This window comes from Schistocerca americana, chromosome 10 (genome assembly GCF_021461395.2).
Source record: "Schistocerca americana isolate TAMUIC-IGC-003095 chromosome 10, iqSchAmer2.1, whole genome shotgun sequence".
Taxonomy (NCBI): domain Eukaryota; kingdom Metazoa; phylum Arthropoda; class Insecta; order Orthoptera; family Acrididae; genus Schistocerca; species Schistocerca americana.
Genome location: NC_060128.1, coordinates 136,629,922 through 136,652,499, shown reverse-complemented (window position 1 = coordinate 136,652,499; position 22,578 = coordinate 136,629,922). Strand labels below are relative to the sequence as shown.

The window sequence follows — 22,578 nt, the reverse complement described above, 5'->3', positions numbered from 1 at the left end:
TCGAAAATCATTAGACTTGAGTTGAACACAGGTCAGAGTTTTTTTTTTTTTCATACGTAGTATGTTACATTAGAGCATCACTAGTCGTTGGCGGTCTAACCGTGTTGGTGAGGCAGTAATTTCATTCATAGGCCAGTGACGCTGCGTCGCTGCAATGCACGTTGGAGGTATGGTGATGGGACTTGGAGTCCCGTACTACCCTCCAACGGTGACAGTACTACATCAGTCAAGCAGAAAAACTTAGCAGCTGTCATGCTTCAGTACTGTCGGACTTTTGAGCTGTGTGAAACTGTTTACACAAAATACTCCGTTATTACGGATGGCTACCCTATTATCTACATGAGCATGAGTGGACGAAATTTCAGCACAGAGGTTCCCTCATACTCAACAGGACATCTGGTAAATTCCTACCCCGTCAAACAGAATCCACTGTGAGAAGGTATGATAGTATTGGTTAAAAACAGTCGTAGTTGCAATTTTAGTTTTTTATTTTTCAACGACGCGTTTCGCCTTATTTAGGCATCTTCAGGTTATCTTTCCTAGATGGACTACCTGAGCCCCCATCTTACTCCGTTACTCGCTCCTGTGAACGGGAACGCGTTATGCATATCTTGGTGCCTCTCGCGTCCATCTAGAAAAGATATCCTGAAGATGCCTAAATAAGGCGGAACGCGTCGTTGAAAAATAAAAATACTAAAATTGCAACAAAGGCTGTTTTTAACCAATACTGTTAAGCACTGGTTTGCTGTATGCCACATATGAAGTGGAAAAATTTCGAAGGTATGATACATGAGCTGCACTGAAACATCAGAGTTTAATAAGAAAGATGCTGGTGAGAGATTCTTCGTGTCGTTGATGCAGCGTATGTTCAAGATACAAAGACGCGATATGAGTGAGAATTATCTACAGCTCTGGTGAACATCTGTTCCTTACTATTAACGCAATATTTTCTTCCATTTCAGCTGTAGTCGTTTCAATATTGAATAGCCTGGCTAAATGTTTAACGCCAAAGGCCATTTAATGAAACAAATATAAAGTAATTACTATTGAATACATTATGGGAGAGGCAGTGATCAATGTCTTACAAATATTTACTATTAAAAACAGTCTTGATCATGATTTATTTATCAAAGTGACCGGTTTCAACCACTACTGTGGTTATCTTCAGAACATTTAGGAACCTTTTTCTGTTGGAGAATAGTAAATAAATTTAAAGAATTACACGAGCGGTACTCACTCTGCCCGAGGTGCACCCTCTTCATCCAGGGGTAGATCTGCGGAGGATTAGTTGTGGCAGCCGCCGCGGTCCCGCTGGAGGCGCTGCCGGCGCCAGAGCCCTGCTTGCCGCCCCCGGCGCCGGACGCACCGCCGCCCCCGGCGCCGCTCCCGCCTCCCGCGGCGTTAGCGTTGCTGGAGGTGGACGACGTGCTGGACGCCGGCGACGAGGAGCTCTGAGAGACGGCCGCCCCCGCGCCGGAGGCGGACGCCGCCCCCGGGGAGGCGCCGCCCCTAGCCGCCGCGGAGGCGGAGCCCGGAGTCGCGGGCGAGGGGATGACCTTGACGCCCGGCGGGCTGCAGCGGCCGGAGCCCGTGCTGAGGTCCTGCGGCGACGCGACGCCGCCCCCGGCGCCGGCGGAGCCGCCGGAGGCCGCGGGGGCGGCGGCGGCGGCGGCGGCGGTGTCGGCGTACTTGCAGCTGGCCGCCTGCTGCGTGCCCTGCTGCTGCTGTTGCTGGGAGGCGGCGGACGCGAGCAGCGCCGGGGGCGGCACCACGCCCACCAGCGGCGGCGTCACGGCGCCCGGCGGCGACGCGTGGTGCTGCTGCGGGTGGTGGTGGTGATGGTGGTGCGCCGCGTGGTGCTGGTGGTGCATCTGCGCCGGCGCCAGCCGCTGCTGGTGCGACGGGTGCAGCTGCGTGTAGTCGATCATAGCGGCGGCGGCCGCTGCAGCCGCGGCGGCGGCGGCACTGCCCCCGGCGCCGCCCCCGCCGCCGTTCTGCAGCGCGGCCGGCCCTCCGCCCCCGTACTGTCCGTAATGGTGCTGCTGTTGCTGCTGTTGTTGTTGTTGCTGGGGCGAGTAGCACGCCGGCGGGTAGGCGGCGGCGGCGCTGGGGGCGTAGTAGTCCTGGCCGCCCCCGGGGGACGCCAGACCGGGACGCCCGCCCCCGCCGCCCGGCGCCTGCGGGGGCGGCTGCTGCGAAGGCGGCTGCTGCTGCTGTTGCTGCTGCTGCGGCGCTGCGTAGCAGGACGCCAGCGAGTTGACGAACTGGTAGGAACTCATGGCGGCGGCGTACGCCGGGTTGCACTGTTGAGGATCAATGGTCGAGGCGGTGGCTGCCGAGGGTCCCGCGCTGGGGAGAGGTGGCTGGACTTGGGTGCTGTCCGCTGCTCTCACGCCGTCTCCACACCAGTTACGGCGTCGCTCATCGGGCGCCCATCACGCCCCTGGAACACACAGCAAGTGCTCAGCCACCGTCAGGAGACCATTGTGTGGTGAGGAACGGGAGTATTTTGCTAATGAGTTACGATATAATCCACTTCCTGACCGGACGTGCCTCGTAACCGATGCATGCACGGCAGCAATCAGCTCAGTGAAAGTGAACATGTAATGAGATGGGCTCCCCAGAGCACGCCCATACCCGCCAACCTCGAGAAACCAAAAATCAGGGAATTCATTATTAAAAATAAGTGCTCAAAAACCGCGGCTCATTTTCAGTATACTCCTAAGTAGATGGCCATCCCAGTGCCAGGGGCACGCTCACTGGGATTGAGCAGGCGTTAATAGTAGGTTTGTATATCATCTGGCACACCTGTAACGCTGCAGGGTAGATAGTCTTAGAATAATCCAGTGTAGTCAAATATTTAGATTAACCCTGTTCATAGCAAGAGAACTTAAAAACGTGTCCGGCTTCAAAAAACAGTTAATGACGTATCTCCTTAAGCAACAGTAATGCCTTCTTCTGTACATGAATGCACTTCACCTCATTACTTCCCTCTTTCCCCTTACTTTAATCTCCCTTCCCCAAAACTCGCTATACTAGTAAACATCTACTTTACATACCAAGATATTAATGTACATCTGCACAAATCTTCATTACTATTGCCAATTTTTCTCGTGTTTATCATTATTATTTCATTTTTTTTACTGTTACTATTATTGCTCTTATAATTTGTGTGTATAGCACCTGTTGTAAAAATACTGCCAGCACTTACTTCATTACCTCTTATTCATTACTCTTTATTCATATTGTCACTAGAGTAATATAATTTTCTTATTTTAACTATTGTCATGATGTAACTCTGATGCGTGAAATGCTGCATGTGTGGAACACTGGTCCGATGTAAGAGGGGGCCTGATGGCCCTAATCTGATCAGGTTAAATAAATAAATAAAATATAAGCTGCTTTGTTATGCATAATAAAAGGACCCACTAATTAAATAAGGTGGTGGGTTAGTGTGTATAATATAATGTTGTTATTCATGAATCACTTGTATCATAATACTTGTTTTCAATTGTATTAATATCTTGTGTCGTATCAATAAAGTATTTTTTTAAAAAAAGATCCTAAGACAGCTGATAGCATGCATCTAAGTGAAAGGTAAGATTCATACTTGTCGACCATCAAAAACCAAAAATGAAGAAATTTTTAAAAATCAGAAGGCACGAATGAACAGAAACTGCGGCTCATTTTCAGTATATTCTGAGACAACTGACTTGAGTCTTTTCTTTTGACGTTACGAAGCCACCCAAAACGTTGATTTCATACCCCTTATGTGCAGCGTAACTCAGGTAAACGGCACTACGTTGGGATGTGTTTTTTATTATTCACACACCTAACATTATTTCGGAGCTTTTGTGTTTCCAAGCGTTTTAAACATCGGTTTTTTTGTACCATCTGATATACATATATCATTTCGATAAAGAGTGCATAAGGCAAACAACGGACCATTCCTAGCCTCTGTAATTCTCGGAAACTCTTCAGCATATTGGTTCAAATGGCTCTAAGTACTATGGTACTCTCTGAGGTCATCAGTCCCCTAAACTTAGAACTAATTAAACCTAACTAACCTAAGAACATCACACACATCCATGCCCGAGTCAGGATTCGAACCTGCGACCGTAGCAGCAGCGCGATTCCGGACTGAAGCGCCTAGAACCGCTCGGCCACAGTGGCCGGCTCTTCAGCATATTGCTTGAAGGACAAAGTTTTTTTTTTTTTTTTTGCCACAATACACTGAATCAAAATACTACGAATATGATGAATAAGGTATACCTGAAATAACCACTTACACAAAAATAATTTTCAGGGATTTAGGTAAAGAAATAACATTGAACTATCTGCTCTTGAGATTTATACCGATTATAAAAACATCGTATTATAAGCGATTTCACTCAATCCCAATGACATAAACACAGACCAAGTCCAAATAGTGCACAATACTAAGCAATTGGGTTATACATTCTAAAACATATGCAGGGAAGAATTCCTGCCGGCCGCTGTGCCCGTGCGGTTCTAGGTGCCTCAGTCCGGAACCGTGCTGTTGCTGTGGTCGCAAGTTCGAACCTTGCCTCGGGCTTGGATGTGTGTAACGTCATTACGTTAGTTACGTTTAAGTAGTTTCTAAGTCTAGGGGACTCATGACTTTAGACGTTTGATTACTGTAAATTTGTATATTTCGGTAAGTATGTCAACCAAAAACGACTGACGAGCGAAGGATCTCAGACCACTCGAAAAAAAACTGAAATGGACAGTTTTCGAAACAATTAGTTTTGACGGTAACTTGCAAAAAATCGGGAGAAGTAGTGGAATAATCCGGAGGCGGGAGAAAAATTGGGAAATCGGATGTCTCGGTCCTAAATGGGGAGAGTTGGCGGGTATGGACGTCGTAATACACAGCACACTTATCGCACAGACCAGATGACTATAGCAGACGTACGAGGTCTTATATAATGCGATTATTGGCCAACCGAACAAAGAAAGACATCTATAGTACTTCAAAATCGACCAAGTTCCTGCATCTACACCACAGAAGAAAGAACAGGAGAATACACCCGACACAAGACCCAGGAGGCAAAAAAAAATAAAAAAAAATCGGCGAACATCTCAGGAGAAGATTGCGAAACTGATCCAAACAACAACAAAGATGACCACTTCCTTGACCGAATCAACTAGTATATAAACCAGGAGAGGTTGTTGTACCTAGGATCACGTGATGCCTGTACATTAGAAGTAGACACGTAGCTTCCTAACAACACGAACCAGCGTTGAGAGCATGGCTCGATGTCTTTCTACCCCCCCCCCCCTCCCCCCCCGCAATCTTCCCTCCTCTCCTCCCCCTCGCTAGGTTTTGGTGGCGGGAATCTACAACTCTAATCCTTCTTATCGGCTTTTCGTCTTTAAACACTCTTCACGGGCAATAAATAATCCATGTTTTAAATTTCCAGTAGACATGACTTACATTTCACACTTCGTCTCAAGAATAAAAGAGAAACCTGCAGAACAAAGTAACAGTACACCCAGAAGGTTTGTGTGTTGGGGACATGGACAACACGGCACCAGGCCCCAGAACCAATAAAACGAGGTCTTCTAGGTCATTAACGAGGGCAAATCTGACCTCTAAGAGATAATACGTGTTTTAAAAATATTAGCTAACAGATCTGTAACCTAGCTACTACCAGGATTGTTTTGTCTCACTGGGTAACACTAGAATCATATGGACCCCAAATAATTTTCGCCGGATACAATGGCAGCATTTTAATTAACTAAAATGAAAACATACATTACAGTTGTTCAATGTAACAGTAATGATTCTATTTCCATAGTTGTCACCTTCAAGAAACAAAAAGAAATTTAGACTGGGGTCATATTGTCCCCTATAGTACTCAGTGCAAACATCTATGAATGAATTTTGTGTGTTGTAAATATAAGCGATTCAGGAGAGAGAGAGAGAGAGAGAGAGAGAGAGAGAGAGAGAGAGAGAGAGAGAGAGAGAGAGAGAGAGATTTTTTTAAAAAAAGCTTTGAAAACAAGCGAGAGATAATTTTCCAGTGTGTTTATGGGGTCATTTTGACACCTGTGGTTCTAGGAAGAGTACAACAGCATATGCAAGAAACCACTAAAATGGGTACAAAAGTAACTTGGAAACAATATTTTCATTGTTACAGTTTTTTCATATAACTTAACATTCATCGTTCTATTTTGATAATGAATGTTACATTCAGGAACCGAATAAATAATTTGAGTTGGGATCATATTGAGCTCAGTGGTACTCAGTGCAAAAACTACGAATATGTTTAAACGTGTTTTAAATATAAAAATGGAAGAAATATCGTTGGAAACAATTGACTGAGAGGGAGAATGTCATGCATTTTGAAAATAACTATTTTGAAAAATAAGGGAGATACATATTTCAAATGAGCTTCTAGGGTCAAATGACAGCCGTGGTATTAGGAGGTGTAAATATGCAATAAATGAAATGAAGTGAAGTGAAGTGAGTTACGCTATTGTCAAAATAAAAGGAAACGGGGATTCAGGAAATGTTGATTTAACCTTTTGTAACAGCAGTGTCTGTCTGTCATCATAGGGGAAGATTCGGTATATCCGGACATGCGATTAGACGCTCCACAAAGAACACACGCCCACAAATTCAAGTCGTAAGAGGAAATCAAGAGTTCTTTCATTCTATGCGGCCACTACATTATATACCACTACAGTGACCAACACGAGAAGAAAAGGACCACTAAGATTGAAAAAAAAAAAAAACGCATCAACAGACTGGATGAGGGAGAAGCTTTACATTTCTTGGAATATAACTCCTTTTGGAGGACGAATACTGACCCCGAAATTAACTGAGGATGAGTGAGGATAATTATCCATTCCTTGAGCCACAGAAATTAACGAAGCGGGACACTGTACTGAGATAAAAGAAATTAGTTTCTCCGATAATTTGTCGGTCCTTCTAAGATTCCATGATACTCGTGCATCGAAGTCTGTCATATGAACTGTACCTTTGATGTCAGCATCCTCACGGTTAACATTGCTTCTCCTCGAGGTCCCAATAACACGTCTTTCTTATCGAAGTACAATTTTACTTCTATTTTACTACTACTGTATTACTTCATGTTTTACATGTTATGACGTCCTGTGTATGTAAATCTCACGCAGTACGTCCGGTTTGTACAGGAAAAAACTTATATTATTGCGGTTTCTTTCGTTTAACTCGCAAAAACAGGGAAGGCACTATATAAATTAGATGAAAATAACACGAAAGAAGACTTCTTGAAATGATAATCAGGTAATCGAGTGAGCAAAACCTACTGTATTTCTTACTTTAAGACAAATCGTTTCACAAAAGTTTGATCTTTTCTAATTTTCCTCTTTATTTTCAAGTTTTGTTCAGAAGGGATGAAATATGTTTAAGTATCGTGGGTATTTTGTTATTATCAATTGCGTATAGATCAAGAAAACGCAGAGGAATTTCAATATATGCTGTAATTTGATACTTATTTTATTTTTTGAACACAAAAGAAAGAATTCCGCGATTTCTATATCGAAGTAACTTTTTATGTGCAAATGAGCTCGGTCTTCAATACACGAACTTTTTAACAGTTCATTCACAGACCTTGCAGTAGCTCTTAGTGAAATATTTCAATTTACTCTCATTGACTAATTGTGTTTTTTCTATTTTTGCGGTTTCTTTCGTTTAACTGGCAAAAATAGGGAAGGCACTACATAAATTGAATGAAAACAACACGAAAGAAGACTTCTTGAAATGATAATCAGGAAATCGAGTGAGCAATGCTGACTTCCAGCAAATACACTGAAACTAAGATGTATAACTTGTGCCTATTTTAGTGATGCAACTGAAACTATTTTCTAACAAAAATGATTTTCACATGTTACAGTTTTACGTCCGATATAATGCTCCAAAAATCTAATCAACCAAGAGGTGAAGGTGGAAAAAAGGTAAAAATAGTCAGAGAATGCATATTCTTATGACATCCTGTTTATTCCACCAAGTAATGTATCATGACATTATTTAGCGGGAAGAATCTTCGTATTTAACCTCCAGAAAATTATAATTATGAAAAATCACAGGTATACGATACTACCCGACCTTCTCCTGCATCAATTTATTACTGATTTCGGTGTGTGATGACCATCTTCAGACTGAACGTCAGTACGTACCAGAAGCCCGAGGAATAAAAACAATTACGGCAACATGGCAACGTCAGTCAAAACCACTTGCAGGTTACATCCAGTATGCCCAGAATAAAGAAGAATAATACGCCATCCAGCATAGTGAGACATCATACACAAACTACGGAATGATGGGACTGTTGATGCATCAACCACGACAGCAGAACGCCAGTGCACTCGATGACAGTCGCTAGATGACGTAACTTCACGCACAGCTTGCCCTCCCAAATTATAAGGGAGGCGTAAGTGATGAGCTGGTAAAAGATTCGTGTAGGGTAGGGCGCACTGATACGAAGCCGGTTGTGGAGCTGCGTGTGATGAGAATTTGATTACATTGCAGTAACAGAGGGTGGTGCGGATTTAAGCTTTGTAGGTGTGTAATTTCTCAAATCGTAGGGAAAGTGGCAACAACACAATTATTCACGTTGGTGTGTAGAAGGTATGAGACTATCCGATATAGCATCACACTTTTGGAAAAACGTCATCCACACATTTCGAAGATAAGTGCGAGAATTATCGCACAATCAGCTTAATAGAGCATGAATCCAAGTTGCTGACAAGAATAATATAAAGAAGAACGGAAAAGAAAATTGAGAATGTGTTAGATGACGATCAGTTTGGCTTTAGAATTGGGAAAGGCACCAGATAGGCAGTTCTGAAGTTGCAGTTGATAATGGAAGCAAGAATGAGGAAAAATCAGTAAACGCTCATAGCATTAGAAGACGTAGAAAAAGCATTCAACAATGTAAATAATAGAGGAAGAGGTGTAATACAGAAGATGTACAACAACCAGGAGAGAAGAATAAGAGTGGAAGACGAAGTACGAAGCGCTCTGATTACAAACAGTTAGACATGGATATGGTCTTTCGCCCCTGTTGTTCAGTCTGTGCATCAAAGAATCAAAGACAGAAACAAAAGGAAGTATTAGGAGTGGGACTAAAATTCAGGGTGAGAGAATATCTACGAACGATTCGATGATGACATTTGTATCTCCAGTGAAAGTGCAGAAGAATTAGACGATGTGTTGAATGGAATGGACAGTCTAAAGAGTATAGCATATGGATTGATAGTAGATCGAAGAAAGACGAAAGTAATGAGACGCAGCAAAAATGAGAACAGCGAGAAAATTAACATCAGAACAGGGATCACAAAGTAGACTAAGTTAAGGAATTTTCTTACCTAGGCAGCAAATTAAACCACGACGGACGGCAGGAGGAGGACATAAAAAGCAGACTAGCATTGGCAAAAGGGGCATTCCTGGCCAAGACGAGTATCAGTCATAGGTTTTAATTTGAAGAAGAGAGTTCTGAGAAAATGCGTTTGGAGCACAGCAGTGTACGGTGCTGAGACGTGGACTGTGAGAAAACTGGAACAGTAGGAAATCAGAGCCTTCGAGATGTGGTGCTACAGAAGAATGTTGAAAATTATTGGACTGATAAGGTAAGGAATGAGGTGGTTCTCTGGAGAATCCGCAAGGAAAGGAAGGAAACACTGGCAACAAGAAGGGCCGGGATGACACAGCATCTGTTAAGACATCAGGGAATAACTACCATGGTATTGGAAGGAGCGGTAGAGGGTGAAAACTGTAAGGAAAGACAGATTGGAATAAAAAGAGAGAAGACTCAGAACGGAAATAATAATACGTCTGTAAGTACGCTGTTTAGGTTTTTATATTGGTAACGCCACGTAGCGCTCTGTATGAAAATCACTGGCTGTGCTGTGTGCAGTCTGTGGCTGGTTTGCATTGTTGGAATTTGCTATTGTAGTGTTGGGCAGTTGGCTGTTAACAGCACGTAGCGTTGCGCAGTTGGAGGTGAGCCGCCAGCAGTGGTGGATGTGGGGAGATGGAGGAATTTTGAGAGCGGACGATCTGGACGTGTGTCCATCAGAAAGAGTAAATTTGTGATATTGGATATCATGGACTGATATATATATTATGACTTTTGAACACTATTAAGGTAAATACGTTGTTTGTTCTCTATCAAAATCTTTCTTTTGCTAACTATGCCTATCAGTAGTTAGTGCCTTCAGTAGTTTGAATCTTTTATTTAGCTGGCAGTAGTGGCTGTATTGCAGTAGTTGGAGTAACGAAGATTTTTGTGAGGTAAGTGATTTGTGTGAAAGGTATAGGTTAATGTTAGTCAGGGCCATTCTTTTGTAGGGATTATTAAAAGTCAGATTGCGTTGCGCAAAAAAATATTGTGTGTCAGTCTAAGCACAGTCATGTATAACTTTTCTAAGGGGACGTTTCATGTGTCGTCTAGTATGCTGAGACGTCACACACAAATTTCCGAATGGCGAAAGTGTTGACGCATCAATTACGACAGCAGAACACCAATGCGCTTGACGAAAGTCATGACGTAGCTTGACGCACAGCTTGCTCTTGCACATTAAGAGAGGGTAGGGTGAACTGGTACAGACTTGGAGGCGCAGCTGTGTGTGATGAAAACTTGATGGAACGGATATCCAGGTAACGCTGGCGTAACATGATGCGAATCTGGGATCTAGGCTTTGTAAGTGTCAGAGATGCTGGTGGGGAGCAATCCCCATATTTCGCCAGCCAGTATAGTTTTTTGTCTCTCGTGGTTATTCCGCTGAATAGCGAATAGCTGACGTTTCCATGTTACTTGACGGTCGGTGATTAGTCCGAGTAATTTTAGTCCGTTAGTTAAATAGACAGGACGGTCAAAACGGTCAGGAAAAGTCATGGAGGCAAAAGTTACGGGCATTTCTTCCAGCAATTATTGCCACTTATTTCTGAAAGAAGCAGGGGATAGTCAACGTGATATCGTACCTCCCTCGTCCGATGACTTGGCAAAAACGAACATTTTTATCGAAGCGATTCCTTACCAACATTCTACTCGTCCATTCTATCTGTCCTATCACTTATGTCTACAAGGTATCACTCATAACCTCTACCCACCAAAGCCCACCTAAAATCTGCCACCATCACTCCATCCATTCGAACACACACACACGTTATCATACACAACCCTTTGCATGAATCCCAGTCCCATTATGCGAGGGCCGTTCGTTAAGTAAGGTCCGATCGGTCACTAAATGGAAAAAACAGTGAAAATCAAAAAGGTTTTATTTGCAAGAGTTAACTACACCTTCCAGTTACTTCTGTATGTACTCCTGCTTCAACTGATTCTCGTAGCGTTGTACCAACTTAGCCGTACCCTCTTCACAGGCAGACGCCTTTCTGCCAATTCTCTATATGCTGATCTGCAGTTTGTTGTCTGTGCCAAAATCTTGGCTTAATAACCAGCTGTTAATATGAGCAGAGGGAGACAAGTACAGGCTGTGTGGTGGGTGATCAAACACTTCCCACTGAAAACACTTTAAGAGCGTCCTAATAGCCCCTGCAGTGTGCGGGCGAGAAATGTCAAGAAGAAGGAAGTGCATGACAGTTATGTTGTGCGGGTTGCACGAAATCAGGCGAAATCTCTCTCAGCCACACATACCTGGCGGGAGACACTACTTTCTAGGCATCTTTACATGCTCACTGTGCACTCAGAACTGAATAGTATGACGTGACACGATCGACGGGCACACTAGAGGTATTGTCCAACATATCTGTGCAAAGCTTCGTAGAATTTTCACCGTTTCCAGTTCGCGATCGATCGGACCTTACATTCCCAATAGCTCTCATAGTTCCTATCCCACATTTACTGTGAGCCCATTCTTCATCACCCTATATAATAAGAAAACACATATCATGATCATTTTTTATGTTTTAAAAGAGAAATTTACATTTTCAGTTTCCTGTAATGATCAGCGAAGAAGAGAAAATGGAAGCTATTCTCGCTAACTTTTGCCTCTAGTGACATCAGCTGTTCACTGTACCCTTTTTGTCGATGTGTATAACTTTTGCTACATCTAAGGTTTTTCATTATTGGTTAGCTCGTTTGAAGTCTGTGGTCCTAGTGACTGTTTCCCCACTAAAAATGTAAATGTCGTGTGACCCGGGCCTCCCATCGGGTAGACCGATCGCCGGGTGCAAGTCTTTCGATTTGACGCCACTTCGGCGACTTCCGCGTCGATGGGGATGAGATGATGATGATGATTAGGACAACACAACACCCAGTCCCTGAGCGGAGAAAAATATTCGACCCAGCCGGAAATCGATCGCGGGACCTTAGAATTGACATTCTGTCACGCTGACCACCTTTTCTTTTTTTTTTTGCTTTTAAATGTCATTTTGTTCGCTTTGTTCGTTGCATCTGCTCGGGGCCGACTTCGTAAGACATCCGATTAAGTTCGTTGTTTCTCGATTAACTCAGTCTTTTTTTTTTTTTTTTTTTTTTAATTACGGAGCTGCTAACCCTCTGACCAAACACGCTGAGCTATCGTGCCGGCGTACTTCCCCACTACCTCACACTCTAGGCCATTATCTCGACGTACTCACAGCCTACTCTGTGTTACTATGTTCTTGTCCACGCACGGTTTGTACAACCAATTCCTCTTTACACTTGGCAATCTTTCAACATCACGGAGGCGGACGCAAACTAGCCACAAACTGTACGCTCAAATAAGGCCTGGTTAAAAAAAGTGTGACTGAGCCAAACGTTGTAGTCGCACAGTCTTTATGTTCAAAGTAATACCTAGCAAAAAAAGTGTAATTGAGTCAAAAGTTGCAGTAGCCTACAATTAAAAAGAATTGTAATTAAAACATTCCTTCAGTGAGTATTACACGGAGAACCATTCAGTAACTGCATAACGAGCACCTGCAACTAAGGGCGTAACATTTGTTTTTGCTGTAAGAAGCTACACCTAAGGAAATTGTGCAAACAAAAAGCTGATTTGAAAACAATAATGGTACTCGTGACCCTCGACAAGCACCAAAACAGTGAGCTATCTGGTTTCAGATACTACAGCTGTTCTACAAACACAGGTGACGTTATAGCTTTCTCGTCTGCAACACTTCAGTCTAAACGAGAGTAGAATTTTATTATTTTCAAATGAAACCGAAGAGTGTCGTCGACAAAATTTAGCTAAGACCAAACATAAGCGCCATTTTATTTTGAGCATCAAGGACAGTTGAGAATTCGAGAGAAGAAACGAATATCTAACAGTTGCTTTGAAGGCATTGCCTCTTAACTCCTCAAGGATGAAGGAATCCCGCCCTCTTTTAATCTCTACAGTGGCACACAGAGAAAAATAAATTAAATGCAAAACACGGTGCTTGAATCGGAAGATAATTTTTACAAAATGCTATATATAGAAGCTACGCATGCATTATGGCCGAACAGCTGATGTACGTCATAGTTAGGCAAATCCAGGAAACTTTAGTACAATAGATCAGACACTCATTCTCAGACTTCGAGGGATTACTCTCATTTCTATCTTTTTCCCCCTTAGACTGTGATGTGACGTCTTCAGAGTAACCGGCTGAGTTGCATCTTCTTAGTATTTCGAGAAAATGCTGATACCACGTCCTCAGATGGGCCAGCAATGGAAGCTGTTTTATTGGAAATGGTGTTTGTGTAGGAAAATGCGGCGCTATATCGCTTTATGTCCTAAGAATGCCAAACTGTATGGTGGAGGGAGCATTCGTTACCATTCTTTTACGGATGGTGCACGGGAAGAAATATTTTTTGCTACCCTACGTACTCACGCCATTTATTTTCCATCGTGATCATTAGGCGAGATCTTAGCTGAAGGGCTCGCAGCTCGTGGTCGTGCGGTAGCGTTCTCGCTTCCCACGCCCGGGTTCCCGGTTTCGATTCCCGGCAGGGTCAGGGATTTTCTCTGCCTCGTGATGGCTGGGTGTTGTGTGCTGTCCTTAGGTTAGTTAGGTTTAAGTAGTTCTAAGTTCTAGGGGACTCATGACCATAGATGTTAAGTCCCATAGTGCTCAGAGCCATCTGAACCATTTTTTTAGCTGAAGGAAGTAGTATGCTTCCAGATTCTTATTGGAAAATATACTCTCCAAATTTTGATGGTATCACACTGTATCAAATGGTTGAAATGGCTCCGAGCACTGTGGGGCTTAACATCCCCTAGAACTAAAAACTACTTAAACCTATCCAACCTAAGGACGTCACACACAGCCATGCCCGAGGCAGGATTAGAACCTGCGACCGTAGCAGTCGCGCGGTTCCGGACTGAAGCGCCTAGAACCGCTCGTCCGCCGCGGCCGGCCACTCTGTATCAAGGACAGTGACAAGCGCATGGTGTTTCAGGGTGGAGTTTGATGATACTAGCTGCGATGCATTACCTCTGAATTAACAAACCAATGACGTTGCTGACACTTATTTTTTCGATACTTCCCTATCTCTTCCGTTAATCCAACTTGGTAACAGTCTCAGACCGACGAATAATATCCATAATTTAGCAGCATAAGTGATTTGTTAGTGAAATCATTCGCGGATATGGAAATATAATTAAAAATTCTTTCAGCAGATATCAACTAAATATCTATTTTTCCTGCTCCTAAATTAACGTTTTCTGATACTGAATAAATTCTCAACTGCCAAGATCGCTAAAATCGTTTATAAATATATAAATATACTTTCAATCACTGGAAAATTGTGACTGATTCCAGCGATTCACTGTATGATTCGTAGGTGAAGGGTGTTTTCGTACACTTACACACGTTATAAGGGACAGTCAAATGAGGACAAGACACATGGAAAAAAGTAAGCAATCTGTTAATTATTTCAAAATAATCTCCATATCTGTTAATACATTCATTCCACTCTGAGACAAAATGCTCAGTCCCTTCATGGAAAAATCTTTGTTGCTGCCTTCGCATTTTCCCTGTCATTGTACCCAGGTGTCTCTCTCACAGTCCGAAGCAAATCGACGGCCACGAATTTCTTTCTTCTGGACTCAATGGGGAGAGATCGGGCAGCGTTGATTCAACAACTTTGGCAACATATGGACGAGAATTTTGTTGGTAGGTTGTTTCGACAACGCTGCAGGAGTTTCACTTGGAACCCTTAGGCATCCTCTATACAGTCCGTCTATCCCCATGCGATTTCCATATTTCTGGAGCCCTGAAGAAAGACGTACGTGGCAGTCGATTTGCTTCGGGCGAAAAGGTGTACCCCTGGATACGACCATGGTTCCGCAGACAACTGCTAACATTTTTCCAAGAAAGCATCGACCATCTTGTCTCACTGTACAATGAATGTATTAACAGTTACGATGATTGCTTTTGAAATGGTAAATAGGTTACATAATTTTTTTTCATATCTACATCTACATACATACTCGGCAATCCACCATACGGTGCGTGGCGGAGGGTACCTCGTTCCACAACCAGCATCTTCTCTCCCTGTTCCACTCCCAAACAGAACGAGGGAAAAATGATTGCCTATACGCCTCTGTCTTAGCTCTAATCTCTCTCATCTTTGTGGTCTTTCCGCGAAATATAAGTTGGCGGTAGTAAAATTGTACTGCAGTCAGCCTCAAATGCTGGTTCTCTAAATTTCCTCAGCAGCGATTCACGAAAAGAACGCCTCCTTTCCTCCAGAGGCTCCCACCCGAGTTCCTAAAGCATTTCCGTAACACTCGCGTGATGATCAAACCTACCAGTAACAAATCTAGCAGCCCGCCTCTGAATTGCTTGTGTGTCCTCCCTCAATCCCACCTGATAGAATCCCAAACGCTGAGCAGTACTCAAGAATAGGTTGTATTAGTGTTTTATAAGCGGTCTCCTTTACGGATGAACCACACCTTCCCAAAATTCTACCAATGAACCGAAGACGACTATCCGCCTTCCCCACAACTGCCATTACATGCTTGTCTCACTTCATATCGCTCTGCAATGTTACGCCCAAATATTTAATCGACGTGACTGTGTCAAGCGCAACACTACTAATTGAGTATTCAAACATTACGGGATTCTTTTTCCTATTCATCTGCATTAATTTATATTTATCTATATTTAGAGTTAGCTGCCATTCTTTACACCGATCACAAATCCTGTCCAAGTCATCTTGTATTCTCCTACAGCCACTCAACGACGACACCTTCCCATACAGCACAGCATCATCAGCAAACAGCCGCACATTGCTATCCACCCTATCCAAAAGATCATTCCTGTAGATAGAAAACAACAGCGGACCTACCACACTTCCCTGGGGCACTCCAGATGATACCCTCACCCCCCCGATGAACACTCACGATCGAGGACAACGTACTGGGATCTATTACTTAAGAAGTCTTCGAGCCACTCACATACTTGGGAACCAATCCCATATGCTCGTACCTTAGTTAGGAGTCTGCAGTGGGGCACCGAGTCAAACGCTTTCCGGAAGTCAAGGAATATGGCATCCGTCTGATACCCTTCATCCATGGTTCGCAAGATATCATGTGAAAAAAGGGCGAGTTGCGTTTCGCAGAAGCGATGCTTTCTAAAGCTGTGCTGATGCATGGACAGCAACTTCTCTGTCTGAAGGAAATTCATTATATTTGAACAAAGAATATGTTAGAGAATCCTGCAACAAACCGATGTTAAGGATATTGGTCTGTAATTTTGACGATCCGTCCTTCTACCCTTCTTATATACAGGCGTCACCTGCGCTTTTTTCCAGTCGATCGGGACTTTCCGTTGGGCAAGAGATTCGCGACAAATGCAAGCTAAGTAATGAGCCAATGCAGTAGGGTACTCTCTGTAAAACTGAATATGTCTCGTTTTCATTCGTGCGCCCCTTGCAGTCGTTATTTTGAGAATATATTGCCAGTCGTCGGACCAAGTTCCGGTCGTCTTCAATATCTCCAACATTCCTGCGAATTTTTTAACGTCCCTTTATGTAATAGTCACGTTTGCGAAATGTATGCTAGTACTGAAGGCGGTATCTGCCACGTTTCTAAGGCCTACATCTTATACAGTAACGGTCCTTTTAGACTTCCTAGTCGTGCACCAGACGAAAGGTTCCCTTCTGCCCTGTGGTTTCCCAATAAAGAACGACGAAATGACTAGTTCTTTTACCAGGTACCTCCTCAGCCCATTCGCAACGCAGCTTATTTACCAGCAAGCACGTATCTCGTTTATCGGACGATGGTGTGACACTGTACAGAATTCTTTTTACCGCGAGTCGAGAATGACGGCATTAGCCTAGACTTCTCTGACTACAGATTTCTGGATTTCGTGAAAGAACAGAACTTGCGGAACGGCTGCTGATTCCATAAAGAAGTATTATGTGAAAACGAAACCTGTAAGGCTGTTTTTAATTGTAGTTCTTAACATTCAACTACGCAGAACACGCTTCGTCATTCTGGCGGCCATATCAACGTATGCGAAGAGCAAAACTCAGGAGTGAAAATATACTTGTATTAGTAGGAGAGGAAAGACAGATCAATGAAAACTGTGACAAGAATGAGGATAATATTTAGGCTGGGAGATATATAGCAAGAAATACTGATTGGCATCAGAAATGGAGGAATTTGCCAGCAGACTAAGGAACAGAGACAGACCAAAGAAAAGTGGTAGGATCACAACTGTTTGTTATATATTAAAGCGGAGGCGTACGTAACTAAATGTAGCCTTCGACTTTTGAGAGGTATCAGGAGTCTTCTGTGACACAGGCTTTTCATAAGGTAACTAACTGAATATTTCCAACTGGGTTTCGGCATAGAGGGAAGACTGCTGGGTGGTTCTGAATACAAAAACACGTTCAAAGTTGCATACCGTATTCCAGTCGCGTACCATATCATAGTAATGTGATAGTCTCCGGCCACAGAAAACAATCCTACCGCAAAAGTACCATGCATGTCGATAATATATGAGATTACACCATCACACAGATTCGCTACTGCAGTCTTGGAGGATCATTCATGGAATACCGCGAAGGTGTAGTCTCTCTACGAAGCTTTTTTTTTTTTTTAAAAAAAAGCTGCTTGTACGAATTATACTGTTCTATTAGTCGTATTTTTAGGACAACATGAGAGAAGGTACTTGTAGAAATAATGGAAGTTCGAACACATGGAAAAGAGTTTATTCGAATAAGAGCTTAAGGCTACGGAATAATAATAAAAAAATAATCACAAGCGATAGGTCTACAGGAAAAATGCCAAATGCTATACGAATGCCCATTCATAAAATACATAATTAAGAACTGGTTTTTCCTTAGTACTATAGAGATATGATGAAACTGAAGCTGAATTGATGTCTTAGTATTTACAAAGGTAAGTTCAGTTTCACGTCACAACGAGGTACGTAAATAATCATTCATTCCCCACTCTATTCGTGAAAGGAACGAGTAGAAACATTAATAGAGACCCGTATTGAATTAACTTGCGTGCTCGGCCTTAGTAGCGGATTGTGGAGTACTGATTGTGAGTGAAAGCAGTTTACATTAGAAGTAAAGTAGGATATATTGACACCACAGGTGCAACAAAAACTAACATTAAAAACGAGATATCTCTCTCTCTCTCTCTCTCTCTCTCTCTCTCTCTCTCTCTCTGTAATTATACTAGATTCATTATCAAAAGAGCTTCAACTAACGCAGTGTAAACCTACCTATACGACAGAACATTCGTCTCGAAGACTACTGTTTAAGAGTTCATTTTGATGATTACCTGGCTCTTCCGCGGAAAGAAAACGAATCATACGGAGGCAACAAATGACAGCCGACAACAGTGAGCGTCTTCTGCGAAGTATATTGAACCGATCCGCTAGGACAATTTCTTTTGACATGGGAAAACCTTTTCTTTCATGCAGTGTTAAGCATTTTATTTATAGTAACAAGTCTAATTGGTAATGCTGTGCCGGTTGCGTGACTTTATTCATGAAGTTAAGTCTTGTTACACTACACTAAATTGTGGAATGCATAAAGTCTAGATCTACAAAGAAAGAAGATTATGAGCAATTTTAAAACAGGCGTAAGGAAGAGTGTGGTACCTAGATGGTAGTGTACGTAGGAACACGTGATGTTTTTTGGACGGTACTTCGGTCTGACGATTAATTTTAGAATGAGATGATGAAATAAGCACAAGAGATCGCTATTACCAGTTTCCATCATTTTCCACAGTTTTTGTTGCTGTTAGAAATGAGGGTGTGTTTTGTACAGCATTTGCAAATATTACGAATTCTGCACAATTAAGCGGAGTATGATGTATTTAATGTATCTGGAATATTTTGTTTCTCCTTCGCTTATGGAATTTTATGGTGAGTGAAATGTTATATAATTTTAAAAGTATTTTCATAACATGTGGACAGTACAGCCGTTCTATATCGGTCATGCACCGTCTTGTAACTTGAAACTGAACTGAGTTTCCTCAATGTCTTGGCAATTCTACCCATCTTGAAAATGGAACTTTGTGTTGGTTCCTAACAGCTTCTGTCTCAAAACGTACTTAACTTGTGACTAGTTTTCGATAACTAGTCTGCGTAATTTGATTTCACTGATTATTGGTGTGTGGTAGTGTACGGTTATAGCAGACTATTAAATAACGTATTGACAAGATTTTTCCGATTACAACACTTGTTAATTTGAATTGAATATTTGTTCCTGGGTATATGACGATGTTGTGCCTTCGATCGTGTTTTCACATTTGTAAAAACCTTGATTTTCGGGAGTAATTTTTGTCATATTAGGGAAAGACTGCAGACATAAAAAGTGAATAGCAAGGTTTAAAAATGGAAAACAAATGTTACACTTATATTACACAGATGGCTGGAGGCGAATGAAATGTGTTCGAAGCTATGACGCTCTCATCCATCAAAAACTATTATCGTAGGAAATACTGATTTTCTATTAAAACGTATTCGTTATAGATATTTGTAGCCATGAGCAACATCGAGAGAAATTAAAATAAACTATCACTGAATAGAGCGAAAAAGTGAATTCAGTTTATTCTGAAACAGTATCTTCTTTCCAAACAAAATTTATGAATAAAATACAGTATTTGGAAAAGTTTATAGGACCGCACACAGATCTGTCCAGAGAAAGAAGAGAGAACACATTTTAGTGTAAGAAATTGCAGTACCGTACGATGGGAGTATCAAGTGGACAGAAAAAGAAGAAAACGAACGCAGCATCGAAACAGTGAAAAAATAGTATTTTTTAAAAGAAATATGGCTGGTTGCAGAATATCTCACAGGAAAAGAAATACAGAAAACGGGAGATTGTGGCAGGTTGATGAATGTGCAAAGTGCTGGACAATCTGTGGCATGTGAGTGGTAGACAGGAAAACGCCAAATTATTTATAAACTACCAGGTAATCACTAGATCATAACTAGTTAGTTTAAAGACTAACTGGTTAAAAATTTTATCCATAAGCAGCCTAATAGATGGAATGAATTTTCAGTTCTCACAACAGAACAAGTAAGGAATGTAATGCATAGAGGCTAGTGACACAGAAACGCGTATGAGAATGATGGTAAAGGAAATATAACGGGAAATAGAGTACTGTTTTAAATTTTTAGACAACATAGCTGTATGGAGATAAACAGCGATTAATTTACTTATAATCAATTATTCAAAGTGTCAGTCACAGTCGCATTACTGTTTTCATTTTTTGCAGTATTTCTGCTATGTATTTACGTGAAGCTACCACCCTTAAACAAGCTTTCGAAAACATACATGAATTTAGCAGTAGATCCGCAAAATTGGTACCTTGTGTCGTTTCATAGAAGGCTATGTAGATAAAGTATAATATGATAAACTTCAGAACGACTGTGACCGCATCACAATATACTTGTACTCTGGAACGATTTTATAAGATTCTGGCGTTCTCTTCAGTTGGAGCTCACCATATCTCTCGCACTAGTCCTGAAAACCGACGTTCAGTACACGAATTCACAGTTGTCAACATCTGCCACAAGCGCTTGAGTTCACTACACGAAGAAAATGTCCACCGTAAATAAAAATTATTTTAATCACTTTCACTGTGAACAGCACAAAAACGGGGAGTTGAAGTCCAGCCACGGAATTCCAGCAGAGTGTCTCCGTAGGCAGTGTCCCGCCGCCATTGGTAACAGCGTCGGTGCGGAGCAGTTTGTTCGGGCCGTCGACGTTCGCGTCGTCGCTGCCCCTTGCTTAATCCCGTCCACCCACTCGTCAGCGCGGCCGGCGATGACAACTGTGTTGAAGCTCCGCTCGGGGTGACGGCAGGGTTGGTACTGGCGCACGCCACCAGGTGGCAGGTCGGTTTTATAAGCGCCACGGCGCCACCGGATTGGCCGGGAGCACTGCCTACGTAAGCGACCGTCGGCCCCTGGGGGGATTCCCAGCAGGGTGCGAAACCTCCCCCTCTCTCGCACCAGCCCTCACTGCAGATTACAGATTTCGCGCTAGTCTGTAATCGCTAAAGAGACGACAGGGTGGGTTCGCACGACGAAAGGTGCCGTGGAGTGGACACATTATATGCTCTTCTCGCCTCTGTACCCTATGGTGCTTGTCGGAGGGTATTAACGTCGATATTACCAATTACCTGCCGCATTACGTTGCCCGTTATTTTATAGATTTCTCTCGGCGGTCTGCTTCCAACAATGGGTATTTTCGGAGTTTTTCCTTAACGTTTCTTTGTGCTCAGATCACAGTCGTTCTAACAGGATGAGCTCTTTTCCGCTCGTCAGACCAAGACATTCAGGTCTTCTTGGATTTTTCTGCAAAGACTAATGGCCCAGTCGTGAATTAGCTGCACAACATTTTTTTTTTTTTTTTTGTCTGATATATCAGTTTGAGTTACCTACGCTTCCACCACGTCTTATTTACTCCACCGATCCATTGCTTCAATTTTAACATGCCTGCGGCTTTCGTTGTATTCCACGAACAGCCTAGTTCAGTTCTTTTAACATGCTCACAGAATTTTAGACTGTCTTTTATTTCTGAATAAATTTCGCTATACTGTAATGTTCAATTTTATTATTTACTCTAAGCCTGTATGTTCTGGGTAGTTTTATGCTCTGAAAACCTCGCTGCAATATCTTGAATTGTTCTGGAAATAACATGGGTGTTAATCTTGTTGGGTGAACAGTTCAAGGTACTGAAACGAGGTTTTCGTCAGATGATACTCGCATTCGCACCCAGTTTTGTTACATGTTTATTGCTCTTAACCGCTTGAGCCCAAACAATACGAAAATCTTCACTATCGTAGTTAAACAACGAATACAAGAAGAAATTTGTAGAAAGTAAACATTCACTTTAAAGTTGTCGTATCGCTTTGGAACCACTGGGACTCACCGTTTTCGACCACCCATTATTTCATGCGATATATTTTTAAGCAAATTCACGTTTATCGAATCCCTCATCTTGAAACTTCCATGCACACGTAATGCTTAAAACAAATTATAGCCCTACAGAACAAGCAAAAAGGGGCCTAAAATTTAGTAAATTTTGTTTCAAATCTACATACTGTCCCAGTAGTTTCCTATCGAAACAGCTCAAGAAAGCGGTACTTCTACATAAAATTTGTTTACGA

General features: G+C 42.4%; 1 protein-coding gene across 1 annotated transcript in view; it reads right to left on the bottom strand.

Moving 5' to 3' along the window:
• The window catches only part of LOC124552302 (homeotic protein Sex combs reduced-like), a 337,334-nt gene that overhangs the window by 254,408 nt on the left and 60,348 nt on the right, over positions 1-22,578 (bottom strand). The window contains exons 2-3 of the mRNA XM_047126577.1: positions 1,995-2,443; positions 1,238-1,820 (exon numbers count right to left, since the gene is read on the bottom strand). Of these exons, the coding sequence (XP_046982533.1) occupies positions 1,238-1,820; positions 1,995-2,279 (868 nt within the window). The 5' untranslated portion in view covers positions 2,280-2,443. The remainder of the gene's footprint in view (positions 1-1,237; positions 1,821-1,994; positions 2,444-22,578) is intronic.